The sequence below is a fragment of the Calidris pugnax genome, unplaced genomic scaffold (assembly GCF_001431845.1).
Source record: "Calidris pugnax isolate Ruff unplaced genomic scaffold, ASM143184v1 scaffold21, whole genome shotgun sequence".
Taxonomy (NCBI): Eukaryota; Metazoa; Chordata; class Aves; order Charadriiformes; family Scolopacidae; genus Calidris; species Calidris pugnax.
In genome coordinates, this window is record NW_015090770.1 from 3,114,968 (window position 1) to 3,138,997 (window position 24,030).

Here is a 24,030-nt window from a genome sequence, read left to right on the forward strand (position 1 = left end):
TGATGAAACCACAAAGGTCAGGCAGGGGTTCAGTGCCATATGTAACTGTGAGAGCATGCAAAATATGCATCTGACTGTCTATAAATGTGCCCCTAATAGTTTGACCTAAACTACACCAAATGAGACTAAATCACACTTTCTGCTATAATTCTGCTTTTCCCCTGTATGAAAAGAAAGCAGTCATTAACAGACAGCAAGCATGATGCATTCAGAATCTTTGCAGAAGGCCACATGTGGAGAAGGTTTATAATCAAAACACATCATTACTCATTGTGGTTTCGCTCAGTCCACACTCACTCTAGCACCTAGACTCCAAAGCAAAAAAAATCTGCTTTTGACATGTTACTTGGCTCTTTTCACTCATGCACATAGTATGAAGTTTGGAAACCTACTGGGCAAAACCAGACAACATACTATTTTTTATTTTTTTTTACATGTAACATCTGGACTCCCTAGCATCTAAGCCCATGCTGAACAGAAAATAACATTGCTGTGAACTGTGTACAATTCAACCCATTCATGAAGGAGAGAAGCCAGTCTGTCCGACAGGGAGCAGCAGGGGCTGGCTGCTCCCCAAAGGAAAGCGAGCCAGCAGCCGAGGGTGAGCCATGCACGGGCTGTGCCATCACCAGTGGGCTGCAGTCCCACAAGCTCTGAACACAGCAGTGACATGTGCTCTTACAGGGTCTCCTGATGGTCTCAGACATGGCAAGCAATGAACCAGGTTCAGGATCTAACCAGAGGATACAGTCAGGAGTAAAATTAGGCAAGGACGGATTGTCCTCCCATAGGTTCCCAGTTCGGTTTTTAATGTTAAGTCTGTAAAACGTTTTCACTATGTTACTGGAGATTACTGAATCTCTAGCAGGTGCAGTACATATTTCTGCACCTAAGCTGCCAGAGTGCATTGTTTAGTGTCTGGAGACAAACCTGCCTTCATCCCAGTTCATAGTTCAGTATCACATGTGAATGCATATCTCTTGGTTCTTCTCTTATGTGGAGGAAATAACTTTTGAAATAGGAGAGACATTGATATATTGGGGTAGTGCTTGATGAGGGAGACACTGCTACTCCTCTTGCTGTCAGAGGTTATATGTCAAAGCTCTCTGCACTGCTAGAAGCCAGAAAATCAAGGCATTCCACTGACTGATCATCCCTGAGATGACTAGTCCAGTATAAGGGCTTTGAATTGCCTGCCTAAATGTGTTGAATTTAGTCTTCTAGGAAACTTAACAGCCATGTTATTGGTTGGGAATTAAATCGAACGTTGACTCAAAAGTTAGTAACCTGACCTCTGGGCTAGGCTTCCCACATTAAGGATATGTGGTAGTGAGATTCTAGAGATGATCTAAGCTCTTATGCCTTTCTTCTTCAGAGGAATTTTAGGAATATACACCACTCTGCATGAGAGAGTGAAAACTTGGAAATGATCCATTTCAAAAACATAATCTTTTTCTAGGCTTTCTGATGATGAAGATAGCCTTCTTATCTGTAAATTACTACATTGCTGTAAACCTGCAGCCAGACAGAACAAAACAATCCTTGTCTTCTGAAAATACTAGTTATAGGGACACCTTTGTAATTCACATGCAGAATGAGGTGAAATAGAAATTATTTTATCTTTCTTTCTAAATTTTCCTTGCTTTTCTGCACCTTTTCAAAATAGTATAGTAAATGTTACTCTATGGAATATACTATAAATATTATAAATACAACAACTGATCTTACTAAAATACTAATTAAAAGTCATACCGTGTGCCAATATGTAATGTATACAAGAAGTTTTCAGTTAAAGATGACAACAATCTGCACATGTAGCCCAAAGAAAATGGAGAAGCAAAGACTGACAAATTAAATAATTCTGTTTATGGTTACTTGGCTTTTGGCGAGAGAATAGAGCTTATTTCATCTGGCTCTGTGCTCTCTTGACTTATGTTGAATCAGAATGGTAATTTTCCTCTAGCTGCACAGTAGAGTCAAATTGTAACGGTGTGGCTTGAGAGGTTGCCATTCTTTCCATGTGCCCTATAATACAGAAGCAAGCCTATAGTTATGGTGCATGTATTATTTAAATTGTTTTTGCAGAGCTCAGAATATTAGTGTAATGTACACTATTTTGTAAAAACATTCCTCCACACACAGTAGTATCTGGTATCTCATATCTGAAATCTAAGTTGTTTATATCACATTCCTGTACTCATCAGGGAAACAATGAACAAAGAGTTCTTTGAACACCCTGGAACAAGACTTTAATATACTTAAGCTAAATTCTTTTGTCTCTATAAATTCGTGTTCCTTTTTAAAAGAATAATTCAGCAGTTCATCTCGACAAGGAGGCAAATATAAATATTTCAAAACAAAATTATGTTAAAAGCCAGGGCACTGGAAGAAAAATTATGGTAAAATCTTAGAAATACAGATTAAAGAACTGTGGTAAATGGTATTGATTTTTGCTTATTTTACGGTACCACTTCAACAGTCTTATTCAACTGGTGACACAGGCCAGACTAGAGTCAGACCCTTCTCTGATGACCTTCAGAGGACAGCAGAAGAAATAATCATTGTTACCCTCTTGACATTCATGTAAAGTACTAAGGCACAGGGAGATTTATTGGTTTGTGCAAGATGCCTGGATTCAGAACTGAACCGCTGCCTTCTAAATGTTCAATTCCCATCCAGTACCTTAGACATAAACCTATCCTTATTGGAGATAAATACCTTCTGATTTTGGAAGAGAAAGTAAGGATTTGTAGTGTATTGCCAATATCTAGGTGGCTGCTGTTGGATTAAGAGCACCACTTAATGAAAACACAATGCCAGAACTAGGTCCTCAGTGCCCTGACACAAAAGCTGGTTTGTATGCCTGTAGGGATATGCTAATGGACAGAAGTGTAGACAAAGATTTGTCTGCTCAGGAGACTATTACACACTCAGAGGTTTAATGGAAGACATTATGTTGGATCTCTCAATAGGAATGCTAGCAACTGCAGTTAAGTGGAGCTCTATTGAAAGCATATGCAGAGTAAGCACTTTTTCCACAACTTAAATAAATGTAGCTATTTTTGAGTGCACGTGTGTGTTGCTCTTACCAAGATCACAGCAATTTTAGTTTTGAGAGAAAGCATTGGAAAGAAGAGGCGAGCCCACAAAATTTCTCTTGAACTCAGCATGTCTATAAATATTTATTCTGAACTGTTGAACTAGAAATTTATAGCCACATCAATTTATACTTAGTGTTTCAGTTAGTGCTTTGAGGGGTTTTTCTTTAAATGGTTGTTGCTCAGCCCTTGATATTTCTTTTAAACACAGCAGCTTGTATATTGTTCTGTATGAGTTATCTCTGCTAAGATGTTATTTAAAAAGTATATGTGAAGTCTGGAAAACTTATAGATTTTAGAGGTTATTACAGGATAAAAACATCACTGATGATTGCTAATGAGCAACTGATGTTTTGCAATGGGCTTATGTATGGAAGTCTTTAATTATTTAATGCATAGTGGTAAGTTGCCTGTAGCGGAATAAGCAATGCAATGAGGAACGCTAGATGTTTAGGCTGTCTAATGTATTCATATCTTTACAATCCAATATTGCATTTTATACCTCTTTGTAACCACATCAGTCCTACTTTTTCATGAAATTTAAAACAAATGACATTTCATGCCCAGTGCGTTTGCCAGCCCTACCAAGTAGCACTAACAGCGAAGCAGTACACGTAACTGAGGAGAATTTTTATAAGCTATCCAGAGCAGTGCCTTTGCCAGCAGCATTCGTCACTATCAGCAGACAGTCTTTAAATGAACATACAACTGTGCAGTCAACTCAGCAACAAAATCCAGTTTTAGCATTTTCTGTGGCCACTGCCAGACTCCTAAATTGCAGGAAATAAATCTTGTCTGGCGGGAAATTGATAAAGTACGGGCATGTTCATTCAGAGCAAAGACTTTTTGTTACCACCTTACATTCCAGATGTGGATTGTTGCCCTTAATTATGAGTTTCACAGCTCCAAACATATTTTCCAGTAGCTGTATGTTTTGGGCACAGAAAGAAAGTGTATCTTTTCTTTTTTTATTAATTTTCCACAGTAGGTCATGCATACTGTGTGTGCGTATGTAAATTTATAGAGATTCCTTACCTGTGGATAGCATGTATTGACACTGAATTCCTAAGAACAGCATCCCCAGGCTAGGAAAATATGAACCTCTTTTGGTCAGGGACATAGGTCCTACAAGAAGATAGGGCCACAAGTATTCGGTGACGTGTAAAATTAATTCACATCCTATGCAGACAGAAACTTTGCACCAGTAAGTTAAAAAAAAATAATCTTTCCGTTGTCCAAAAATAATATACAAAGGAAAAATTAGTTTTTTGCAAGTGTTATTACAGTGAATAATGATCATTCTCTTGAGAAAGGAAAGAAACAAAAGTGGATTGTCATCTTTTAAAAGTGACTGCCAACTCAAACCCCAAATATTATTGTTATGAAGGGATTGTTGCTCTGAAAATAATTGACGCTGTTTAGTTTTGCTTTTTTCATGTGGTATCAGCAGAGTTTTTTTACCCGATGATGTCCCAGTCTCTAGTTGTGGCTCAGTGTCTGGATTCTGTGATCAGTTCTGTGAGATAAAACAGCTAATTGTTTGCAGTTTTCCTTCCAAGTGGGGACATACTTACAGTTTGCTAATGACAGAGTGAAATGCTGGTGTTAATTTCATCCTGTACTTGTCAGGGGGCTTCCTACTGCTTGTGATTTGTCTAAACAATCTTTATCCACCTTTGTTACTGAATGAGGGATTCACAACTGAAACTAAAAATCTTTGTCAAGTGTTAAAAACTAAGCTTTTTGTGTTGGGAGGAGGGGAGACAGTTTCCCAACAATTTATTTTTATTGTGTTAAACTGTTTTATGTTTCACCCTTTCTTCTGGTGCTGCCAAATAAAATCAATGAACAAAAGTTGCAGCAAACACAGTAAATCAGGCTGTCCTGTTGAAGCGGAAATGAGTGAACTGCTAATGTTCTGACAGCTCTCACACCACAGTGAAATTCTGGTGTGATTCTTCAAAATCTTCTTTTCTGCAGCAAAGTTTGCTGTTGCTCTGAAATGAACACTGGTCCTATCAGGAAACTTCTGGCACGCTCCTGAACTTATTGCTGCTGACTTAAAGGAGCTGCTCCATTTAGTAATATTTGATAGACATCTTGATTCAGAATCACCAAAGATGGGGAAAGACAGCATATTTTAGAGGCTTACTGGGCTATGTGGAACAATTAGCAAGAGCCTTATTTCCATTCAGCAGCCACAGTTGTTTCCCTTTGAAGTCATTTACATTCTTACTGCATAATCCTAAATGACCCATAACCACACACAGAGATCAGCTATTTCTTTGGATTTTTTGGCATTTTAAGCTATTCAAACTATTCAGCACGTCATAAAATTTAACACTTTTTAAAAGGCCTTAAGATCATTTGGTGCATGGGAAGAAAGCTTCCTCTTTGCAGTTTGCATTTTTTTTTCTTTAAGGAGAGACTCAGAAGCAGAGAAAATTCTTATTAAAATTGATGAGAGTTTCACCCAAGAGAGGGCTGCAAAGTTTATCTTTCCTGTTTTGTTGAGACCTCTTTTGCTTGCCCTTGCCTTTTTGGCCCATTCTACAGACACTTCTACTCTGCAGAGCTGTATGACTGTATTGAAGTTATTGAGAGCTGAGGGAGTTGTATCTTATTACGTTGCTCACATTCTCCTATGGTGGCAGGTTAAAATTCTCTTATTTTTAACACTATTTTACATGCTTCTTATTTTGCTTACCAAGACTCTGGACCTCTGGATCTATTTTGTCTGCATCCTCTTTACTATTACTTGATACTGTGCACTTTGATAGCTTTATACAAACACATTCATATGATATTGATGGCTTCAGTCATTTTTCAGGGTAAGAACAGCTGCCCTCCTGTGCTGCAGCTTCACCTCAGTCTTAGCATTGACTGCTGCAATAGCAAATTTGTTGGCAAGGAGGAAATCCATGGTCAGGTTATTTGATCTAACATTACTTAATATGGAAAGCTAATTTCCTTTTAGTATGAGTTGGGCAAAATCTCTGGGTGTCTCAAATCCTCAGCCACAAAGTCAGAGTGACACTTTCCCACATGACAGCTACCTATTTCGGAACTGAAATTGTCTTCAATTTGTACATAACTGCTTTGATGAAGTGTCAGAATTTCACCAGTGTGCCAGTGTAACTCCTAAAAATGTGCAACAACTACAAGTGAGTAGGAGGGAACCAGGACAGCATCTGGGTGGCAATGGGGGAAACAGCCTAGGCTTTCTTCTAGACTTTATCCAAGGTTTATGGTTTCTGACTGCTTTTGAATTGTCACCTAGACAAACTTTTTAAAAAGGGGAAAAATTGCACAATGACTAAATATAGATCTGAAGACGGACAGAGATTCAGTCTACTTATAATCCCATCTTAAGTTCAGAAAACTTGTATGTACAGCAAAAAAAAAGTCCAGGTGAACTATATGGGTGGTTTGCATAAAACTCTCCTCATGCGCTTAATGGCTGCAGGTCAGCTGGCTACAATGTGGGGAAAGTAAAAAGGCAGATGTTGCTGCTGGTAGAATGATTTATTAAAGCTCCATCAAAAAACCACTGCCACTCTGAGACCGCAACACCTGCGTGCAAATGCCCCCATTAGTGTAACAGAGGTTTACAGCCTCTCCTTCGCTCGCTGATTGACATTGCAGCTACACAGAAATGTGTTTCTCTGTACAGTGTGTTCCCCTCGTGTCTGCTAGGAAAGGGTAGAGTCCACATTGACAGCATTCTGTATTTCATCTGAATGATGTTTCAGGTTATCTGGGGGCTTTCTGAAAAATCCTATAAAAATCATACTTTACATGTAATAAATTTAAACTTATTCTTTAAATTAAATAAAATCTAATTTAGGATAGCACCTATGTATGTGATAATTCCAAAAGACATAAGTAGGGCTTAAGCATTTTCTTAAGAGCTGCATTAATTGGGGCTGGTGTTTGAACTTAGAAATTAAATACACTGAAAACAGCTTGACAGCCAGTGCTGTTCTGAAATTCCACTTGAGTCCTTCAGAAATAATTTAGGACAAATGGACCTGTAAACGTTATGCTACCTGGGAAAGCAATGCTTTATTCCAACAGCTATACTCTGGTGGCTGAACACAAAGCCAATACTCCATGCACCTCTGGGAACTCTCCACACTGAATTTTACAAAAAATATGATTAAATGTAAAAGATTGAAGAAGAAATGATCTGCAGCTGCTGTCTGCTTTTCAGTTAGCAGACCATGTCTTCCATGGATAGGTCATAAATTCTTCCCTGCTGGGAGTACCATAAATGCTGATTCCCCTAAAGAGCTGTGGTAGTGTGTGTAGCGTTCAGCACCTCTGCAATCTACAAAAAGGGGTTGAATAGTGAGAATAGAAAATTTGCAGATAATGGAGAACTACTTTAAAGAGTCAAAAGTAAAATTGGTGGGGTGCCAATCTGCAGAAGAATCTCATTCTGTTTGGAGCCTGGACTATCAAACATCAAATGCTCTTTGGCATTGTTGAGTACAAAGTAGAAAAATAAAAGATACTTAGATCAACTTTTATTAGCTATTGCTATTCAAAAGAGAGTCCTTGCCCTGAACAGCTCTCTGACTAATCAGCTCAAGGTGGGAAAAATAGCAAACGGTGTTAAAAAAGAATTGGAAGGAAAAAAAGCCCCAAACGTCTGCTCTGTCAATCTAGAAATCTTTGGGTTCCAGCATTTTAGATGCCACATGCAGTAGAGTCCTTATCTCAGGCTAGAAAAGAGACAGAAAATTTGACAAGGATTAGCTGAGGTATTTCATGGCTCCTAGTACAAGCAATGATTAAAAAAAAGACTCTTCAGCTTGAACAATACAAGCAGACAAGGATTTTAAACAGGTTTAAAAAATCATGGATGTCATGGAAGCATATAAAGGATGTTTATTTGATGTTTTGCAAAATATAAAAAGTAGAAAGCTACAGTAAAATGCAAACAACAAGGTGAAACCAGACAGTGCCTTGCACGCAGTCTGGGAGGCCCCCTAAGCCTGCCCTAATGATGTCCTAAGGTACTGCACTTGATGAGGCTTGTACACTCCAGGGTGTATCTTCTGGCTGTTCTCTGAATTCCCATCACATGCATGAAGCAAATCTGGTTTTGTGACCATCTCATAACTCAACATGTTCAGATGGAAAATCCAAACCAGCTTTATTTGTATAATTTCTGTAAAGCTTCAGAGAAATGTAGGGTCCAAAGTGTTCTCCTTGCAAAGAAGCTTTCTGTTTTTCATGAATTCTCCGGTGCATTACTATTTTGGGCACCTTTCCTTTCTTGTAACATCTTTTGCCTGTGACCACCATAATGAAAGTGTTTGTGTATGTGTTTTCTCTATGTATGTTTCTTTGTGCTTTTTAAGGTGAAAGTTTTGTCCTTGGGTACCTGAATTCCTACGTAGACAATAAGGAATTGTGAAGTGTGCCAAGAGTTCGCTGGACCCAATCATATATGTGTCTTCTAGAATATCTAAGTAGCGTGCCTGTAATGCCAGCATTGGTTTATGATCTGAACTGAAAGCATGCTTCCAGCCAAATGGAGCATTGCAGAATTAATGAAGCAAGATCTAATGAGTTTTCATCAGACTCAAAGAATTTTGTATAAGATAAACTTTCCTCTTTTTGCTACAGAATTCTAGATTCTCAGTGCTCGTGTCAGGAAGGGAATAAGCACAAAAGCACGGCAGAAAGTTGTCCTTCCACGTGATCAAATCATTCCACACTTTCTAGGATGAATGGACTTCTTGCCAAGCTCCTGCAGAAGCCCTTGCACGTTGCCAGAGAGCCAAGTGAAACTCTATGAAAGGGTCACTCATGTAAAAATTGAGAGAATCCTTTAACTCTTTCCTTTCCCCTGGCTTCTGTCTCATCTGAATTCTTGTGATTATATCCTATGATCTCCAGTGTAGACCCAGGATTCATAACGTGGACTTGGTCCTTGTAGGTTTATGATATTGTGGGGGGTTTAGTAGACTTTTAAAAATAAACTGAAATATACTGATTTTCATTCATATCCCCATAATTGGGTACAGCAGTCAAAATGAACCAGAAGTGCTCAGCACTTGCTATCATGTTTTAAGTCGATGAAAACTACACATTACTCAGTATCTTCTGAAATTGGGCCACAGTTTTTTCTATGGAACAAAGAAGAACTTCATATGGCACACCAACAGTTGCACTGAAATACTAATTGTAAAGGAACAGCTTTTAATAAATAGGAAAAAAGTGCTAATTCCCTTTGTACCTTCTGGATCTTCTTAGCCTTTGCATTGAATTCTGTGAATTGCATCTCCAGGTAGTTCTTTCGTATCTCTCATCAGGGCAAACAGGACAATCACAAATCTTGCAGCCTTTCCATGTTAGTGGCATATGATCTTCATACTCGAGACTAAAAGAGTATTAGGTTTCTTTCCCTCATGATGTTAACATTAGCAATATTAAGGAGTTTGATTCGGCAAAGGTTTTCTATTCATTGCAACAAATGAAAAACAAACGGAATGTCTGGGGTTTGAAACTTCTCTAGGTGAAAACTGGAGAAGGAGCTCAATGTAACTATAGATGGTCTGAGGTTGACTAAGAAAAGAATGCAGTGATTGCCAGGGATGGGTGCCTGGAGAATGAGTTGTAGCATTTGGTGGTACTTTACAGATGTTTGATTCTATATTCTACTTGTGATTCTTTTTATTTTATTGTTACTGGTTTTGGTTGGGTTTGGGTTTTTGGGGGGGTTGGTTTTGGTTGGTTTGTTTGTTTGTTTGTTTTTGTTTGGGTGGGTTTTTTTGGCAAGACAATGGCCTGTTTGAAGGCCTGTGTTGTCATTCTTCCCTCCCTGCTCTACACCATTTGAGAGAAGAAACAGATAATTGCACACACCAGTTGTGAAGACTTATGTCTTCAGAGTTGTGTTCCAGTTACGGTTACACCCAAAGAACTAATTTATGAGGACTGTGTGCATGTGGAACAAGAAACCTAAACACCAGATGTAGTGTACCAGAGTTCAACACTTAAACAGAAACATACCCAAGGTTTACAGAAAGACCATTATTGTTTTTTCTACGAACAATAGGTAATGCTTTGAAGTGAGCTATGTTTAGCCCTAGTATGTATTTCAGTTTTGCTTTAAATGAGGCAATCGTAGATTCTAGACTGCTCTGTAGAAGAGGTAGGTTATTTGCTTTGTTTGCGAGGTCTCCAAATATTTAACATTTTCATGTTTAACCTTGCCAGACAAGTTCGCTGTTTTGGAACCAAGCTTTTAAAATGGATAAACTATTCTTGAGATACGGGTTTTGTGTGTTTAAAGTCTCAGAAGGAGCTTAACAATGTATCATGTCCACTTTCCTTTATCAAGAACATCTGCTGTTCATTTGTTAAAGCAAACTGCAGCTTGAGCCTAACCGAAGCTTTGTTACAAGTCTTGCAAAAGAGCCGCACTGGCCAGAACCCTGTTTCCCACCTGCACTAACCAGATAATCTAAATTCAAATAAAAATATACCATCCATTAGGTGCAGTTGTATTCACGATATTCATGTTGTAGTCTCTACAGTTTTGTAGTACTTTTTTTCCTAAGACTGACATTAAGAGTTCACATCAATATGGACTATTACATCAAGAAGTGGCTTTTTTTCCTGTTAGAGAGCACAACTGACCACAAGGACAGAGCGTGTGTTGCAATATATCAAGTTCTTAGCATCCTCTGCTAAAGTCTGCTCTGAAGTACTTAATTCCCCTCACAAGTCTTTTGATCAAAGTCCACATCCGAAAACTCTTGGTTCTTGATTCAAGGAAGATAGAGGACACTGGTTAGAATCTGGTGACTATGGGAAACACCTCTTTTTTTGTAGGACCTAGGATGAGCCACATCCACAGGACAGCTGTTACTGTCTGGATTGAATCTCTTGTGGCTGCATGAGAGCCTTCAACTATATGACCTTCAGATGAGCCAATCTGATACATAACCTGCAATAAAGTGAATAATATTCCATTTTTGATGGTACCTAGACATTGGAAGAAGAGGCACACTATGCAGTTTCTACTGCATTTCAAGTGTAAGTGCTATACGTTGTTTTTTCCTGTATCTTCACTTCTTTAAGTAGAATTACACTTACAAGACTTGTCATACTAATGAATCATATTTCCTTTGCTGCTTTCTTGATACAATCTGATGTATCAAGTTTTGCAAAAGGTGCAAGCAGTTTATGCCCTGCTAGTAATGAGTATTTGCTAGACCCTTCTTTTTTTTGTGTCAGGCTTTTGTTTGCAGGTAGCAGAAAAAAGGTCAAAGCTTGTCAGGGTTTCTGAATGGTTTCCCACATCTCCCCTGATGTCTCCTCCTGGTGTGACTTCTGATGTTCTTGCCCAAAGCATACACTTTGGGGCTCAATGGTAACATCTGGCAACTATGACTGAGTCTATCCTCTTTTTATCCCTTTGCAACTTCTGATCTCTGAGGCCTTTTCTAAGATATAGTTCCCAGCAATGACTCGTTTCTGGTTGAAGGTGGTCATGGAACAGAGGATAGGCTACAAACCCTTCTCAAAAACTTACCTCGCTCTCTGACATTCCTTAACGATAAGAAAGGCAGGCAGCCAAATAAGCAAAACATCTGCTGTTCTTCTAAAGGAGGTCACTGCTGTCAGACCACATCTACTAATCTACTGGCCCGTTTCTCTTAAATCTCTGTTGCTTGTCCTGTCCACTTTGGATGTGGAAAACGGTTTCTTCTCTTCTGCTTTGCGGGAACCTTTATGCATTAGAAAACATGTCTCATTACTGCCATTCTTCTTGTAAGACTTGTTACCCTGGTCAGGCAAACTTTGTTTTCATGTTGTTTTAATGCTTCCAGAAACTCCAGTCTAACTATAACTGTGCTAGCTACAATGCTAGCTGCAGCATTTTCATTAAATTATTTCTCTGGCTTTCAATGAATGAGATACAGGCTAAGAGCATCACTTCTCATAGCCTCAAGGGCTGCATATCCCTTAAAGTCTCAAGACAAGTGGAAAAGTCTGGTTTCGTTTAACCATTTATCAGTGCACATGTTAATTAAAACATCAAAAACTTCCATACATTTTCTCTTAGATGTATATTCTGTAATTTTCTGTCTCAAATATAAATGGGCAGTTATGATACCAAATTCTTCTCGCTGAGAACCATGTGTCAAAAATCAGTGTCACTTAGCTGCAGGAGCAGCAAACCTGCCTATTTTAGGATGTTAACTACTATCTACTCTGTTAGTCTTTAACAGCCTAGAAAGGGAACAACCTTCCTCAAAAATCAGCAAGGTATGCAAATTGGATTGAAAGCTACATTTTAAATAGTGTGTGACGTATAAAAAGGTGAATAGAGAACATTTCTGTCTTTCAAGGGTAAATTCGAATTTACCCAAATGCAACTGATTCTTTTTTTTTCAATGACTGAATACTTATCATTCACAGGTCTTAATTCTGGACTTTGTGGAATTAAAAGCAAAGGTAGTCTACAGAAATAGCAGGACGAGTGAACGCTAAGCGCTGACAGAATCTGGATGTTTTACAATTCTGACTTCATGGGAGAGTGATTGTCTCTTGAGAGGAATTTTAGTCATTAGTGGAATTCATATTGCATATGAATTCATGTCTATGAGGGGAGTTATTCTGAATAGCAACTTCATAACAGTTGTATCATTGCCAGTCCTAGCACAACTTTCAATGTGCCTGTCTATATAGGATATAATTTGGGGGAATTTTGCAAACCAAGACATCCTTTTGATAGCTGTTTCCTTCCTGATCTCATTGCTTGTGGGTTGATGTGACTTTGAGCAGCAACATGTGACATTTATCTAGTCCTTAACATCAATGACTGAACGCTGCAGCCAGTACAAGGTATGTAATGCGAGAATATGTCATGTAAGGTGTGCCATCATTTCCAGTAGTCTTGAGGTGTTACAATCAAAGTGAGCTACAATCAGAAATAGTACACACCCCATTGGTGTTTCACAGTTATTTACGCTTTGGTTTATTGTCACTTCTGGCTGACTCTTTTGGATACTGTGGGTTTGCATTCATTGTTAGCCCCACTGGAGCCTGCAACAGTTATTACAAAGCAGGATATCCCTTTGAAGTTAAAAGCACGAGACAAAAGAGTGCATCTTACTGCCCTAAACTGCTACTGCAACTGTGATGCATTTAAGTAGGCAAACCTATGATTTTGTGAAATTGGTATATAAAAACTTCTTTTGTGGAATGTAGTTATAGGCTAAATTTCAGAAAATCTTTCCTTTCAAACAAGAAAAAGGATCACTGAATATATTGGCATTGAAGGCCACTGAATGCCTTTAGGTTTGTGACAATTGAGACTATTTCGTAGCAGCTCAGTTTTTAAGAACAGTATCCTTCAGTGAACAGATTTGTTGTATTTTTTTCTCATTTCTTTTCTTTGGGAACCTAGCACCATCCCTTTTTGATAGTATTCCCCCAGACCTAGATGCAGAACCGAATCTTAACTCTGGAAGTTGCACAGGCAACAGGTTTTCTCTCAGCTCTTTCCACTTGCTGAGCTGATGCATAGAGCAGAAGGCTTGTTTTACCTTAGCAGACTTTTCCAAGAAGACTCTAAGCAGTTGATGGGTCCAGACAAAAACTCAAAACTCATGTCTGGGCTAATACAATGGTTATTTGCTGCTTGCTGTCAGTTTTCCACTTGTTAGTGTTGTAGAGCAGGTAAAGAAAAGCTGTAGCCTCCCTGGGACTGGCAATACTTGCACAGGCCAAACTGTAAATAAAGGTTATCGCCTTCTGCTGCTGGGCATTAAATAAGCAGATAAATTTCTCTTTGCTGTGGATTTATTCAAGGCAGATGTTTTTAGTGAGCTCTGGAAAGGTTAGGGAGGAATATAAAACCTGCTGCAGTTCTGGAATTGATCCGTTAGGATCAAAACCTAGTAACCAGTGATTCGTCTAAGAGTCCCTGACACTTTTATGGCAAGACTATGTATTTCAGAGAGGGCTGGCTCAGTTTAAAACACATTCCAAACCCAAACCTGAAATAAATCCTTGCAACAGAGCAATTCTGTAAACTTCTGCTTTCCTATCATATCATTTTTGACAAAAAATGAAAGAAAAACAATACAGAGTTTGGGAAGGGAATGACTCAACCTTTTGAAAGGAAATTTCATGCTGATCGCCTGTGTTTGTAATTTTCTCTGTGGCATTTCCTCTGTGTAGAGGTGTGGATGAACAAAATAATACAGACATAGCAAACATAAAAGAAACATGCATGGAAGAAATGGAAAAATACTTGATGTAGGTTCAGCCATGTGACACTGAAAGGGCATGTATAATGGTCTACCAGAACTTGAGGGGTCAGGTAAAAATGGTCCTGTGTGGTCCAAGAGGGACTTAAGAATATGATAAAACAAAAAGAAAAATAGAAAAAAGGTGTTTCTTGTTGCTTCAACCCCAATTGTTCCCTGGGATAAGTGATGGAAGGTTTATGCTTGGGAGCTTTGAAGCTGAAAAACATATAGAAGAAAATACACCAGAAGGAATGATTGTGAACTGGAAAAAATAGTATTAGGTGACATGTAACTGATGACTTGTATTCACAGGCCAGAATCTTAGCAGCTGTAAACAGATGTGGTTAGACTATTGTTAGTAAAGAGGTTGCAATGTAATGCACTGAAAAGGTGGTTCTTTCTTCATACCAGGCAAGTGCTACTCTGTCATTTTATTGTATTATTTTACTTGAAATAGCAGTTTCAAAGCCCTTTTGCTTCAAATATTTCGAATTCAAGGAAATCTTAATACCCAGTGAAGCAAGAATGAGAGGTAGAAAGTCTATTCTAATCTACTCTCTGGCTTTGGGTAAGTCATTAATCTCTCCATTGGTTTCTTAACCTAAAATGAAAAGATAGGCAGGAAGGCATGGACAAGTTAGTATTGAGTAAAGCGTTGTTTGGTACAAGTCAGTTTCTATACCAGTAAGCACTTTATCAACTAACAAGAGTTAGACTACTCTAAAAATCTCATGTTCATGCTTCACAACTCCCTTTTTCTGAAAATGAGATGTGCTGAGAAAGATATTGCTGGGAGCCTGCCCTCTGAGTGAGCACTAAACCAACGTGCTGGAGTAGTGTTAGGGGGCGTAGTTGAGTGGGAGCTGCTGTTTTTCAGAAAGCACAGGAAAGAAAAGGCATGGCCACAGAGAGCTTTAGAAAGATTCAGTGGTATTTTTAAACAGCAATCAACTCCTCATCGTGCAGGATCCCACAATGTATTCTCTATAGAATATGGCTCTTAGGTAAAGATAGACTCAGAAAGAACTTGAGAAGTTTGTATCAGAACTGGAAAGTTTCTCCAGCTTATTCAGCAAATTCGTGTTCTTGGCAAACATTAATGTCCTATTAAGTAAATAGTGCCAGGAAGAAGGGGTCACCACATCACTGGCAAAATTAATTTGTTTGAACTGATACCCAAGGAATTAAAGGAAAGAGAAAAATTTCTGACAGCCGTAGGTTAAGCTCCAACAGATGAGAAACCCAGCTGGAGTGAGGTGGGACTGAGCTAAAAATGAAAGGTTTTGAAAGAAGAGAACCTAGGAATGGGTAAGGTTGGTTGGCTAAAGATTGTAATTTGGAAAGTAAGTGCTGTGCAGTCAGAAGAAAGAAGAGCTGAAATGCAGATTGGAAACTGAGAGGAGAATTGGAACTTGCACAAGCCCCAACCGAGCCTTCTTCAAATAAAGACAGATCATCAATATTTTGCCCACCTGGAGGTTGAAGGGACTTCCTGTTCAGTTGCCAAGATTTGATAATGTAGTTCAAAATGCAACATTGCTTCTCTCCCAGTGAGCAAACACAGCCACAACTATTACTCATCCCAGCTCATCTTGATCCACTCAGTTACTTCATGACATGTAGGCAAAGGATCAAAGCATCGAAGATGGAGAGCTAACATATCGGAGTGGGGGAATAGGAAAGAAGGGGGAAATACTGTAATTAGGAGTCGTTACGATGACTGGGGAGGTGTGCTAACAGTTAACACATACTAAAGCAACCTTCAAAGAAGACGGCATCTCTCATAAAGCAGAGGAAGAACCTTTGTCTGAAGAGTTAATTCTTTGGTGGAAACTGGTGTATGTCTGTTTTCCCATTTTCTTATGAAAGACACAGATCCTCAGCAGGTTTCAACAGCTCAATTGAAACCAATAACTCCATTCTCAGTTGTACCAACTGAGAATCTGCCTGCAAATCTGAAGGTATCATTAATGTCACAGCAGGCAAGCATATATTAATATGGTTGTTATTTAAAGAGCACAGGACTGGTTCATTTTGTTGAAAAATCCTCTTTGAGCTACCAGTAGACCACAAAGCCTTTTAAGCAGTGTGTTTGTGTGAATACCTCTAGGTCTTTATAGTCCCCCTACCAATATAACATGAGAATGACCTTTAATGACACTTTCTCACATTATACCCTTATCTTCTGCTTTTCAAGATCAAGACAAAACTTGGTATGTGTCTGCATTTCTTGCCTGTATATTGTCAGGAGCTACTATATCTCAGCACATTTGAAAACGAGATGGCTCTACACAGATTTACAATGTAAGACCAATTCTTGGCAACCATGCTAGAAATTTTTGGTCTGGATACTTTGCAGTCTTGCTTACTTAGTGGTATAGTAGCACTGCTGCCCTTGAGTGTCCCAACAATGGGGACCCAGGCATCAGAATTCTTCATTGGCACCATCACTGTACTTCTGCAGGTAAACCATTATAGTGGGAAACTTTTCTGTGTTGGTATCTGTCTGCCTGACTAGTCTTATGATTTTAGCAATTTGACTTATCCAAGAGCTTTTTTCATTTTATTATGTTCTGCCATTTGGCTTGCAAAGAGTATGTGTTTAACAGCTCCTGTGTCAAGAACTTTCCACTGCATTGCTAAATGTCCAACATTTCTTCCTAATACCATCATCTGTTCTGTTTGCCTTCTTTCTCCACTCTCTCTCACATCTTTCCAGGTCAGAGGCTACCCCGAGCCTCAGATCACGTGGTACAGGAATGGGCATCCTGTCCCAGAGGGAGACCATTATATCGTGGACCGCAGCATTCGAGGGATATTCAGCTTGGTAATCAAAGGTGTACAGGAAAGTGATGGTGGCAAATACACCTGCGAGGCTGCAAATGATGGTGGGGTTCGTCAAGTGACAGTGGAACTGACAGTGGAAGGTAAGAGGATAGTTATACTGTTGTCGTGATGATTATAGAGTTTAATTCAATGAACAAGAGATGTTAAATTGTCTGTTTAAAATCACAACTGTACACACGTGCTTTCTCACTGGTATGAGAGGTAGTTGCATTTCACAGTTTAAGACATAAACCACATGTCTATAGCTTGAAAAAGTGTGCATTCAGTTTCAGATGTGTATGGTGATGCTTAGGTAACAAAAGACCTAGTTTTAAAGACTTTGCTGTAAATTGGCATTTTCATGGAAGCCACCACTCAGGACAGAAACAAAGGCCTGGAAAAGCAGCATTTTCTCTCAGACAGTTAAAATGGTGGCGATCTTGGTTGCTTCACAGCCTGTCAAACAGGCACACTGAGGCGATGGGTTTCTGGAGATCTCCATCCATGCTTCCATTTGCTAAGATGAACGCCTGGTTGTAATTGCATGCTTAATGTCACACAGGAAACAGCCAAGATCAAACCCAGGAACTTTTAAGAGAACATCTGCATATTAGATAGCTGCAAACTGCCGAATTTAAAATGCAAAGAGTGACACAAAGCCAGGGAAGGTTGGAAATCAATTGTACTACTTCTCTCTTCGCAATTTGGTCATGTCAAAGATCTGTTGAATGTCAGAGCTCCTCAGGTCACAACTTTGTGTTGAATTCTTGAAGCAAAGCAAAAATCTGTAGCAGTCCTGAAACAATCAGCATTAGGGTTTATTCAGTGTCAAAATCTCTAACAGATATGCTTAGAGTACATACTGAAAAATGCATAGGTCTGGCATGATTTTTACTGCCTTCTGTTGTAAAAATCATGCAAAGTCTTTTTTTCCAACAAGTTTTAAGTTGTGACAACTTGCATGGAGATGGAGGATTTTTTTAAAGCTGTTTTTATATCAGATTTTCTAACCTGGGCTTTGCTGCGGTTTAAAAGCAATTTCGTGGCAGTAGCCAATGACTGAATTTCTTAGAGTTTAAGTATTTATGGTCTTTAGTCTAAAAATCTTTGTTCTAAAAAATTCTAATTCCTTATTCTAAAAATTCACCCATGCACTGAGATTGCAAAGGGCAGGTTTTTTTCTGTTCTCAGGCAAGATGTCTAAGTGGGGCTGACTGCTCCCTGAAAAAATGAGTGCCTGAAACACAATCTCATCTTTCCATGGCTCTGTGGCTCATAATCCTCCATGGCTGTCCAATCTGGCAGTAATATAGATTCTTATGAGTCTCTAGAACAAATTTTTTTCACAGCCATCAGAGCTGTTCGTTTCCTGCTTCCACTCAGGATCTAACCCAGGTCACTTACCCTTTTTTTTAATGTGCCAAAGCTCCCAGGAGTGCTGTGTGCAGTAGATGGCGCTGAGCTTACACGACTCAGCACACATCTCCCTGTTGCTCACCCCAGCAAACGTGATGAACTACTGAGCTTCATAAACAATCCTTTTACAGAAAAGGTAGTCTGGGCTAGCACAGGACTAAAACCCAAGCCAAGTAAAGTCAGCCCAAAACCCATTTTTTGATATCTTAATTTGAATTAGTGCTGCACTATAGAAATCAGACACCGTGTTTCATTCACTTGTTTAAAAATATTTTTGCATGAATAATCTGCAGTTTTGTTACTACTGAGGCTAGGGATTAGAAGGTAAGTCTGCTAAAACTTGTTTTTGAAATTGGAGAGCCTGACTTTGGAGTACAGATGACATAACCTTATACTGCAGGTGTTGCATTCCTCCTTTATGTAAAACCTGGAGAAATGCATATTTTACATAGTCTTCAGTATCTGTAATTCCCAATGGTCTTGACAAAACTCCTCTCTTCCTGTTTTATCCTTACAGGAAACTCCTTGAAGAAATACAGCCTGCCATCCAGTGCCAAAACCCCTGGGTAAGGAGTCCACTGACTTTCATATTGTTTAACAGACACCCAAACATGCAGGAAAAGAAGTGAAATAACTCTTGCTAAAGAATAACCAGTTCTCCCCATTTTAAGTGCCTCTTGCTTCTTGTCTTTAGCTCTGATTCACTTTGAGGGTGAAAAGTCGCCCAGTCACCCAGTCAAAAAGGGTTATATTCTAGTCTAGTTCTCCAGTTCCAGTATTTCCTCACTGGAAATGTATTCCCAAGGCTCCTTACCTGTGCAAGAATCAGAGGTAACGGAGGAAAGCAAAGCCTGATGGCTAATGACTCAGTTCTCCACAGCATTGCATTGGAATAGAGTATCTGCTGGGCATGATTTCTCATGCCTGTGAGGCGGGGACAGCAAGAATGCCTGGGCTCTCAGCAGCAGGGCAGTGCCAGTTAAAGCAACATCTGAAAACAAACACTTCAATGTTTGTGAACTCAAACGCTCTGAGTCCAAATCTCCATTCTTCCCAAGCAGAATAGCTACTATGAGAGCTGCTGTGTTAGTAAAATGGCTGAAGTAGATACGGCTATTGCTCCCTCCTACCAACAGGAATTAATCTGGCTGAAAACAGAACATTCTCCTGGTATCAGCAACATGGCACATTCCTCTGCTGCAATATTGCGGCGTCTTCTCTCTACTCTCTGATATTCAGAAATCCTTCCCCACACCTTCCAAGACCTGACAGTCTTCTTCTAAAGCCAGAGCAAATACTGCTTTAAGAGCCATCATTAAGAAATAAAAGCAACGGAAATCAGCATTCTCTCATGTATAATTAAAGTATTTCCAAGTGACACAGTTAGTAAACTGTGGTCCAGAAGAAAGAATCGTTCCAGTTTGGAGTAACTGCTAGCAAGAATGGTTTGGAGTAACCATTAGCAAGAATGGGTCGATGGGGTGATCTGAGCTGGCACACAGAGCAGCCTTCTTGCTGTCATTTACTTTCTGTACATCACTAAGCATTTACAATTAAGTGAATGCCACTGTTTTAAAAGCCCTAGGCCTAATTCTTCCAACAGCTGAATTCATTTCTTTATATGTAGCTTGTATTTAAGTGGAGTTATTTTTTGATTCCTTGGGACTAAGTCGCATTGGATGAAGACAAAAATACACACTCCTGATCATGTTAGTGATCAGAATACAAATAGTTTGAACTTTAAAATTAGCTGAGATTACAACAGTGAAAATAGTAAATGAAACTGAGTAATCAAGAAAGCTTTTACATGATAACGTCTGTATTGCAAATGTGCTACAGAAATACACACATGCTAAATAATCAAAGCAAGAAAAGACAGTCACGGTTGCTGTTAGGTTTTGTTATACATTCAGCCTTTGCAAAGCACTATCCTAATCCATTGCATTGCACTCAGGTAGAATGGTTGTCCTCATTTTTCATTCTCATGTGTTTTACTCCTGTACAGTATTAATAATTTTATGGTATGGAAAGTTTATACCTTATATAATCAGGCAGGAGGAAAAAGAAAAATACACGTTTGCTTTTATTGTGTACGTCTAGGAAACAGCCATAAAGGTGCAGGCTAGCTAGTAGTTGATTTTCTTATAATGTGTTAGTATGAGTGTATGGATATGTAAATATAGAAACACCACGTAAAGATGGTCACTAAAAACTTTCTTAATACACATTTATGCTCTGCTTTAGTAGTAGCATGAGGAAGATGACATTAGAAGCTGTCAGATATTTAATTGTATGATGAAGTGTTTTCCATTATAGCTAATTGCAGTCACCTTTCTCTCACAAGACTTTTTGCTGGTCCTCTTGTCCTTTCACTAAGGTATTGTCTCTTACTTAGAAACCTCGAGCTGCCTATATGGCAACCATCATGTCTTGGCAGCACCTTGGACTAAGGCGATGCGGTCTCTGTTAGTATCTGACACCGGGTAGAAATGGTGAGGTATTAACACATTTTACTTGCATGTAGTAAAAGGCCATCTGGAAAAGGCGGCCTTGAAAATGGTTCAGTTTGCTTGAAATTAAAGGTTAAAACAAAATAAATAAAAAATCACCATCTGCCATCTGCTAATGTGTGTCGTCGTTGTACCAGGGCTTCAGAGACAAGAGTGTGTGTTCCCTTTGACATTAACAGACCTGAATTTGCAACTTTTTTTTTTTTCTTTTTCTTGCTATAATGCTGCTTGGTGTTCTATGTTTTACGGCTGTGTAACTGAGGGTTTTGGACTGTAATCACTGATGTCACTCTAGTTTCATTCCATGTGTCATTTCCCAGCTGTGCTATCCTTTTAAGTAGAGCTGGGCACTTACACTTTGTAGACATTCACCTGGGATGGGTGTACTTTGGTTTGCAAACATTGTAGTGAATGCGATTCCAAACAAAAGCCTTCCCCAAACCAAAAATCTTTACCAGGACATGTCAGAAATGTTGCAAAAACAAGTTGCTGATTCATAAATCAGAAATTGCTATGTCATTGCACTCAGTGTCAAAATAAATTGCACAATAAAGATCTGTGAACAGCGAACAAGTATGCACAAATAATCTATTAGGAGACAATTAAGAAACAGAAACTGGAAAAAACTAAACGCATGCAGTGTTTCCCATCATTTGTTTGCCCAGCTCTGCTCATCAGCAACTAAAATTGTCCCCGAGTTCTGTTATCTGGGTTATGCTGGATGAGGGTATGTAGCATCATGCTATTCAGTTGCATGAGGAGTCAAGAGCAGTCATCACCAGCATTTCCATTTTTTCCATTGGCCAAAAAAAATATTGTGTTACAGTCTCGTTTACCACCAATTCTATACCCTTGTTGGCAAACCACTGGTCTCAAATGCTTTCTGAAGTGCGCTCTAACCACAACAGCTTTCAGTTCTTCTGTAAAACCTGAATGTTGATTGTCTTTCTAGGGGAAGACTTGCTGTTCCATCTGTGGAGAATAGGCCAAGCATCTGGGGAGAGAGTCCACCCAAGTTTGCTACAAAACCCAATAGAGTTGTTGTGCGTGAAGGCCAAACAGGCAAATTCTCATGTAAAATAACAGGACGACCTCAGCCTCAAGTAACTTGGTTTAAGGTATGATTTCCCAAAAAATTAATGTTTTCTTGCTCTTTTGAAATGTGCTGACTTGAAAGGATGAAATGCACTTGACACTGCAAATTATCATGGTGAGAATTCACATACAAGGAGAGCCATGTTCTCCCTCATATTTATGCTGAATAAACTCACAAAATGTAATAGGTTTCCTTCTCAGTATAAACTTCTTCTTTATCTGTCTCATTGTTGAAAATATTTGTACAAAAATATAATCTGAAAGCACCAAACAAGATCCAGGTTCCGTTATGAAAATAGCGAGTATAGGACATGCTTGCCCAAAGATTTTACTAACTAGATAAGAGAAACAGAAAAAGGATGGGAAAAGTGAATATTATCATAATCTCTGTTTTATAGAGAAGGTCCGCAGGGATTTAATGCTTTGACTGTGGTTATCGAGGAGTCTCTGACAGCTGTGAAAATTACAGCTGTATTTCCCAAGACCCATGGCAGCGTCTCAGTCATAAACTACCTTTTTTGTACCACTCACATTGGGTTTTACCCATACATTAGAATGAAGATGATGTTTGTAAAGCAATGAAATTGAATTGAGATGAAAATTAACTGTTTAGGAATTAACAGATATGATTGGGGTTTGGCATATACAATTTCTTTTTGCAAATTAAAAAGAAATAAAAATCCAAAGCAGATAAGCAACAGTTCAACTGTTTCAGTCTGACTTCTGATGAGACAGTGGCAGCAGAAAAGTGTCTGACATAAAATAAAGGAGACCTGAGCTGTCAAATTCACATCTGCGTTAAACCTGGGAATTGTAAGCATCTGTCGTTTAATGAAAAAAGCTTTATAAATGAGCAATATTTAAAATTCATTAGACTATAAAAAGACATTGAAGACTTAAGTCTTAGTGCCCCCTTTGGGCATAGACAAGATCTCCAAATGCCTTTTTTTTTTGTTAGTAAGGAGAGAGCATTCAGGTGATAATTAAATATTACATAGATTAGGCCACTTTTACTGAAACTGTTTGTATTATAGAGAATTAAAATAACTTTCTTTAATTTGGAAAACCAAATATATGAATGTTCTGTTGGCATCCTGCTCCCCTTCAGCTTTTAGCAGACATTTGCCTTATGTATAGTGGGGAAAAAAAAAAGCTTTTCTCTGAGCTTTTATTTTATTCTGGAGTCTCCAGGTTTGGGGGCTGGGGAGAAAAAACCACAAAGAAACCCAGAAAACTGCTCATAGAGCCGAGGAATGCTTCCAAGTCATTATCTGCTTTATTCCAAACTTATCCTTGTTGTTTGTAATACAAGAATGCCAGGGTGCATCTCAGAAAAGAAACAGCCTCTTGCTATGGAAGCACTCACTAAGACATTCCCTTCAGTTGGCAGCTCCAACTAGAGTCTGCTTCTCCCTCCAGCTGCCGTCAGTTCTTTGGAGCCTGCTGGCTCTCACAACAGTCTGCAATGGAGCTGCTCCACAGCAGCCTGCGTCCTGTCCCACCGCTCCCTCAGGTTTTCCAGTTGTGCAACTCAGTGCAAAACAGGATTTGTCATTCAGTTCTCTTTATTCAGGGCTGTGTGGCAAACAGCGAGTAGGGACTAGCAATCCAGCACCTTGGATCTGCGCTTTGGTACTTCCTCATACGTGTTTTTGCAGTTTGTTAGAGGTTGTATTTTGCGATTGATTATCAACTTCTATAACGTATTATTCTATAAACTGGCATTCACTGTCTAATCCCATGAATGAAGTATGCAAAGTTCTTGTTATTAGCAGCTCCATGAGTTCTGTTCATGTTTATGTC

General features: G+C 39.0%; 1 protein-coding gene across 1 annotated transcript in view; it reads left to right on the forward strand.

Moving 5' to 3' along the window:
* MYLK (myosin light chain kinase) overlaps positions 1 to 24,030 on the forward strand; it is a 205,426-nt gene that overhangs the window by 59,009 nt on the left and 122,387 nt on the right. Inside the window, exons 3-5 of the mRNA XM_014939830.1 lie at positions 17,100 to 17,307; positions 19,140 to 19,188; positions 22,085 to 22,250. Coding sequence (XP_014795316.1) covers positions 17,100 to 17,307; positions 19,140 to 19,188; positions 22,085 to 22,250 — 423 coding nt within the window. The remainder of the gene's footprint in view (positions 1 to 17,099; positions 17,308 to 19,139; positions 19,189 to 22,084; positions 22,251 to 24,030) is intronic.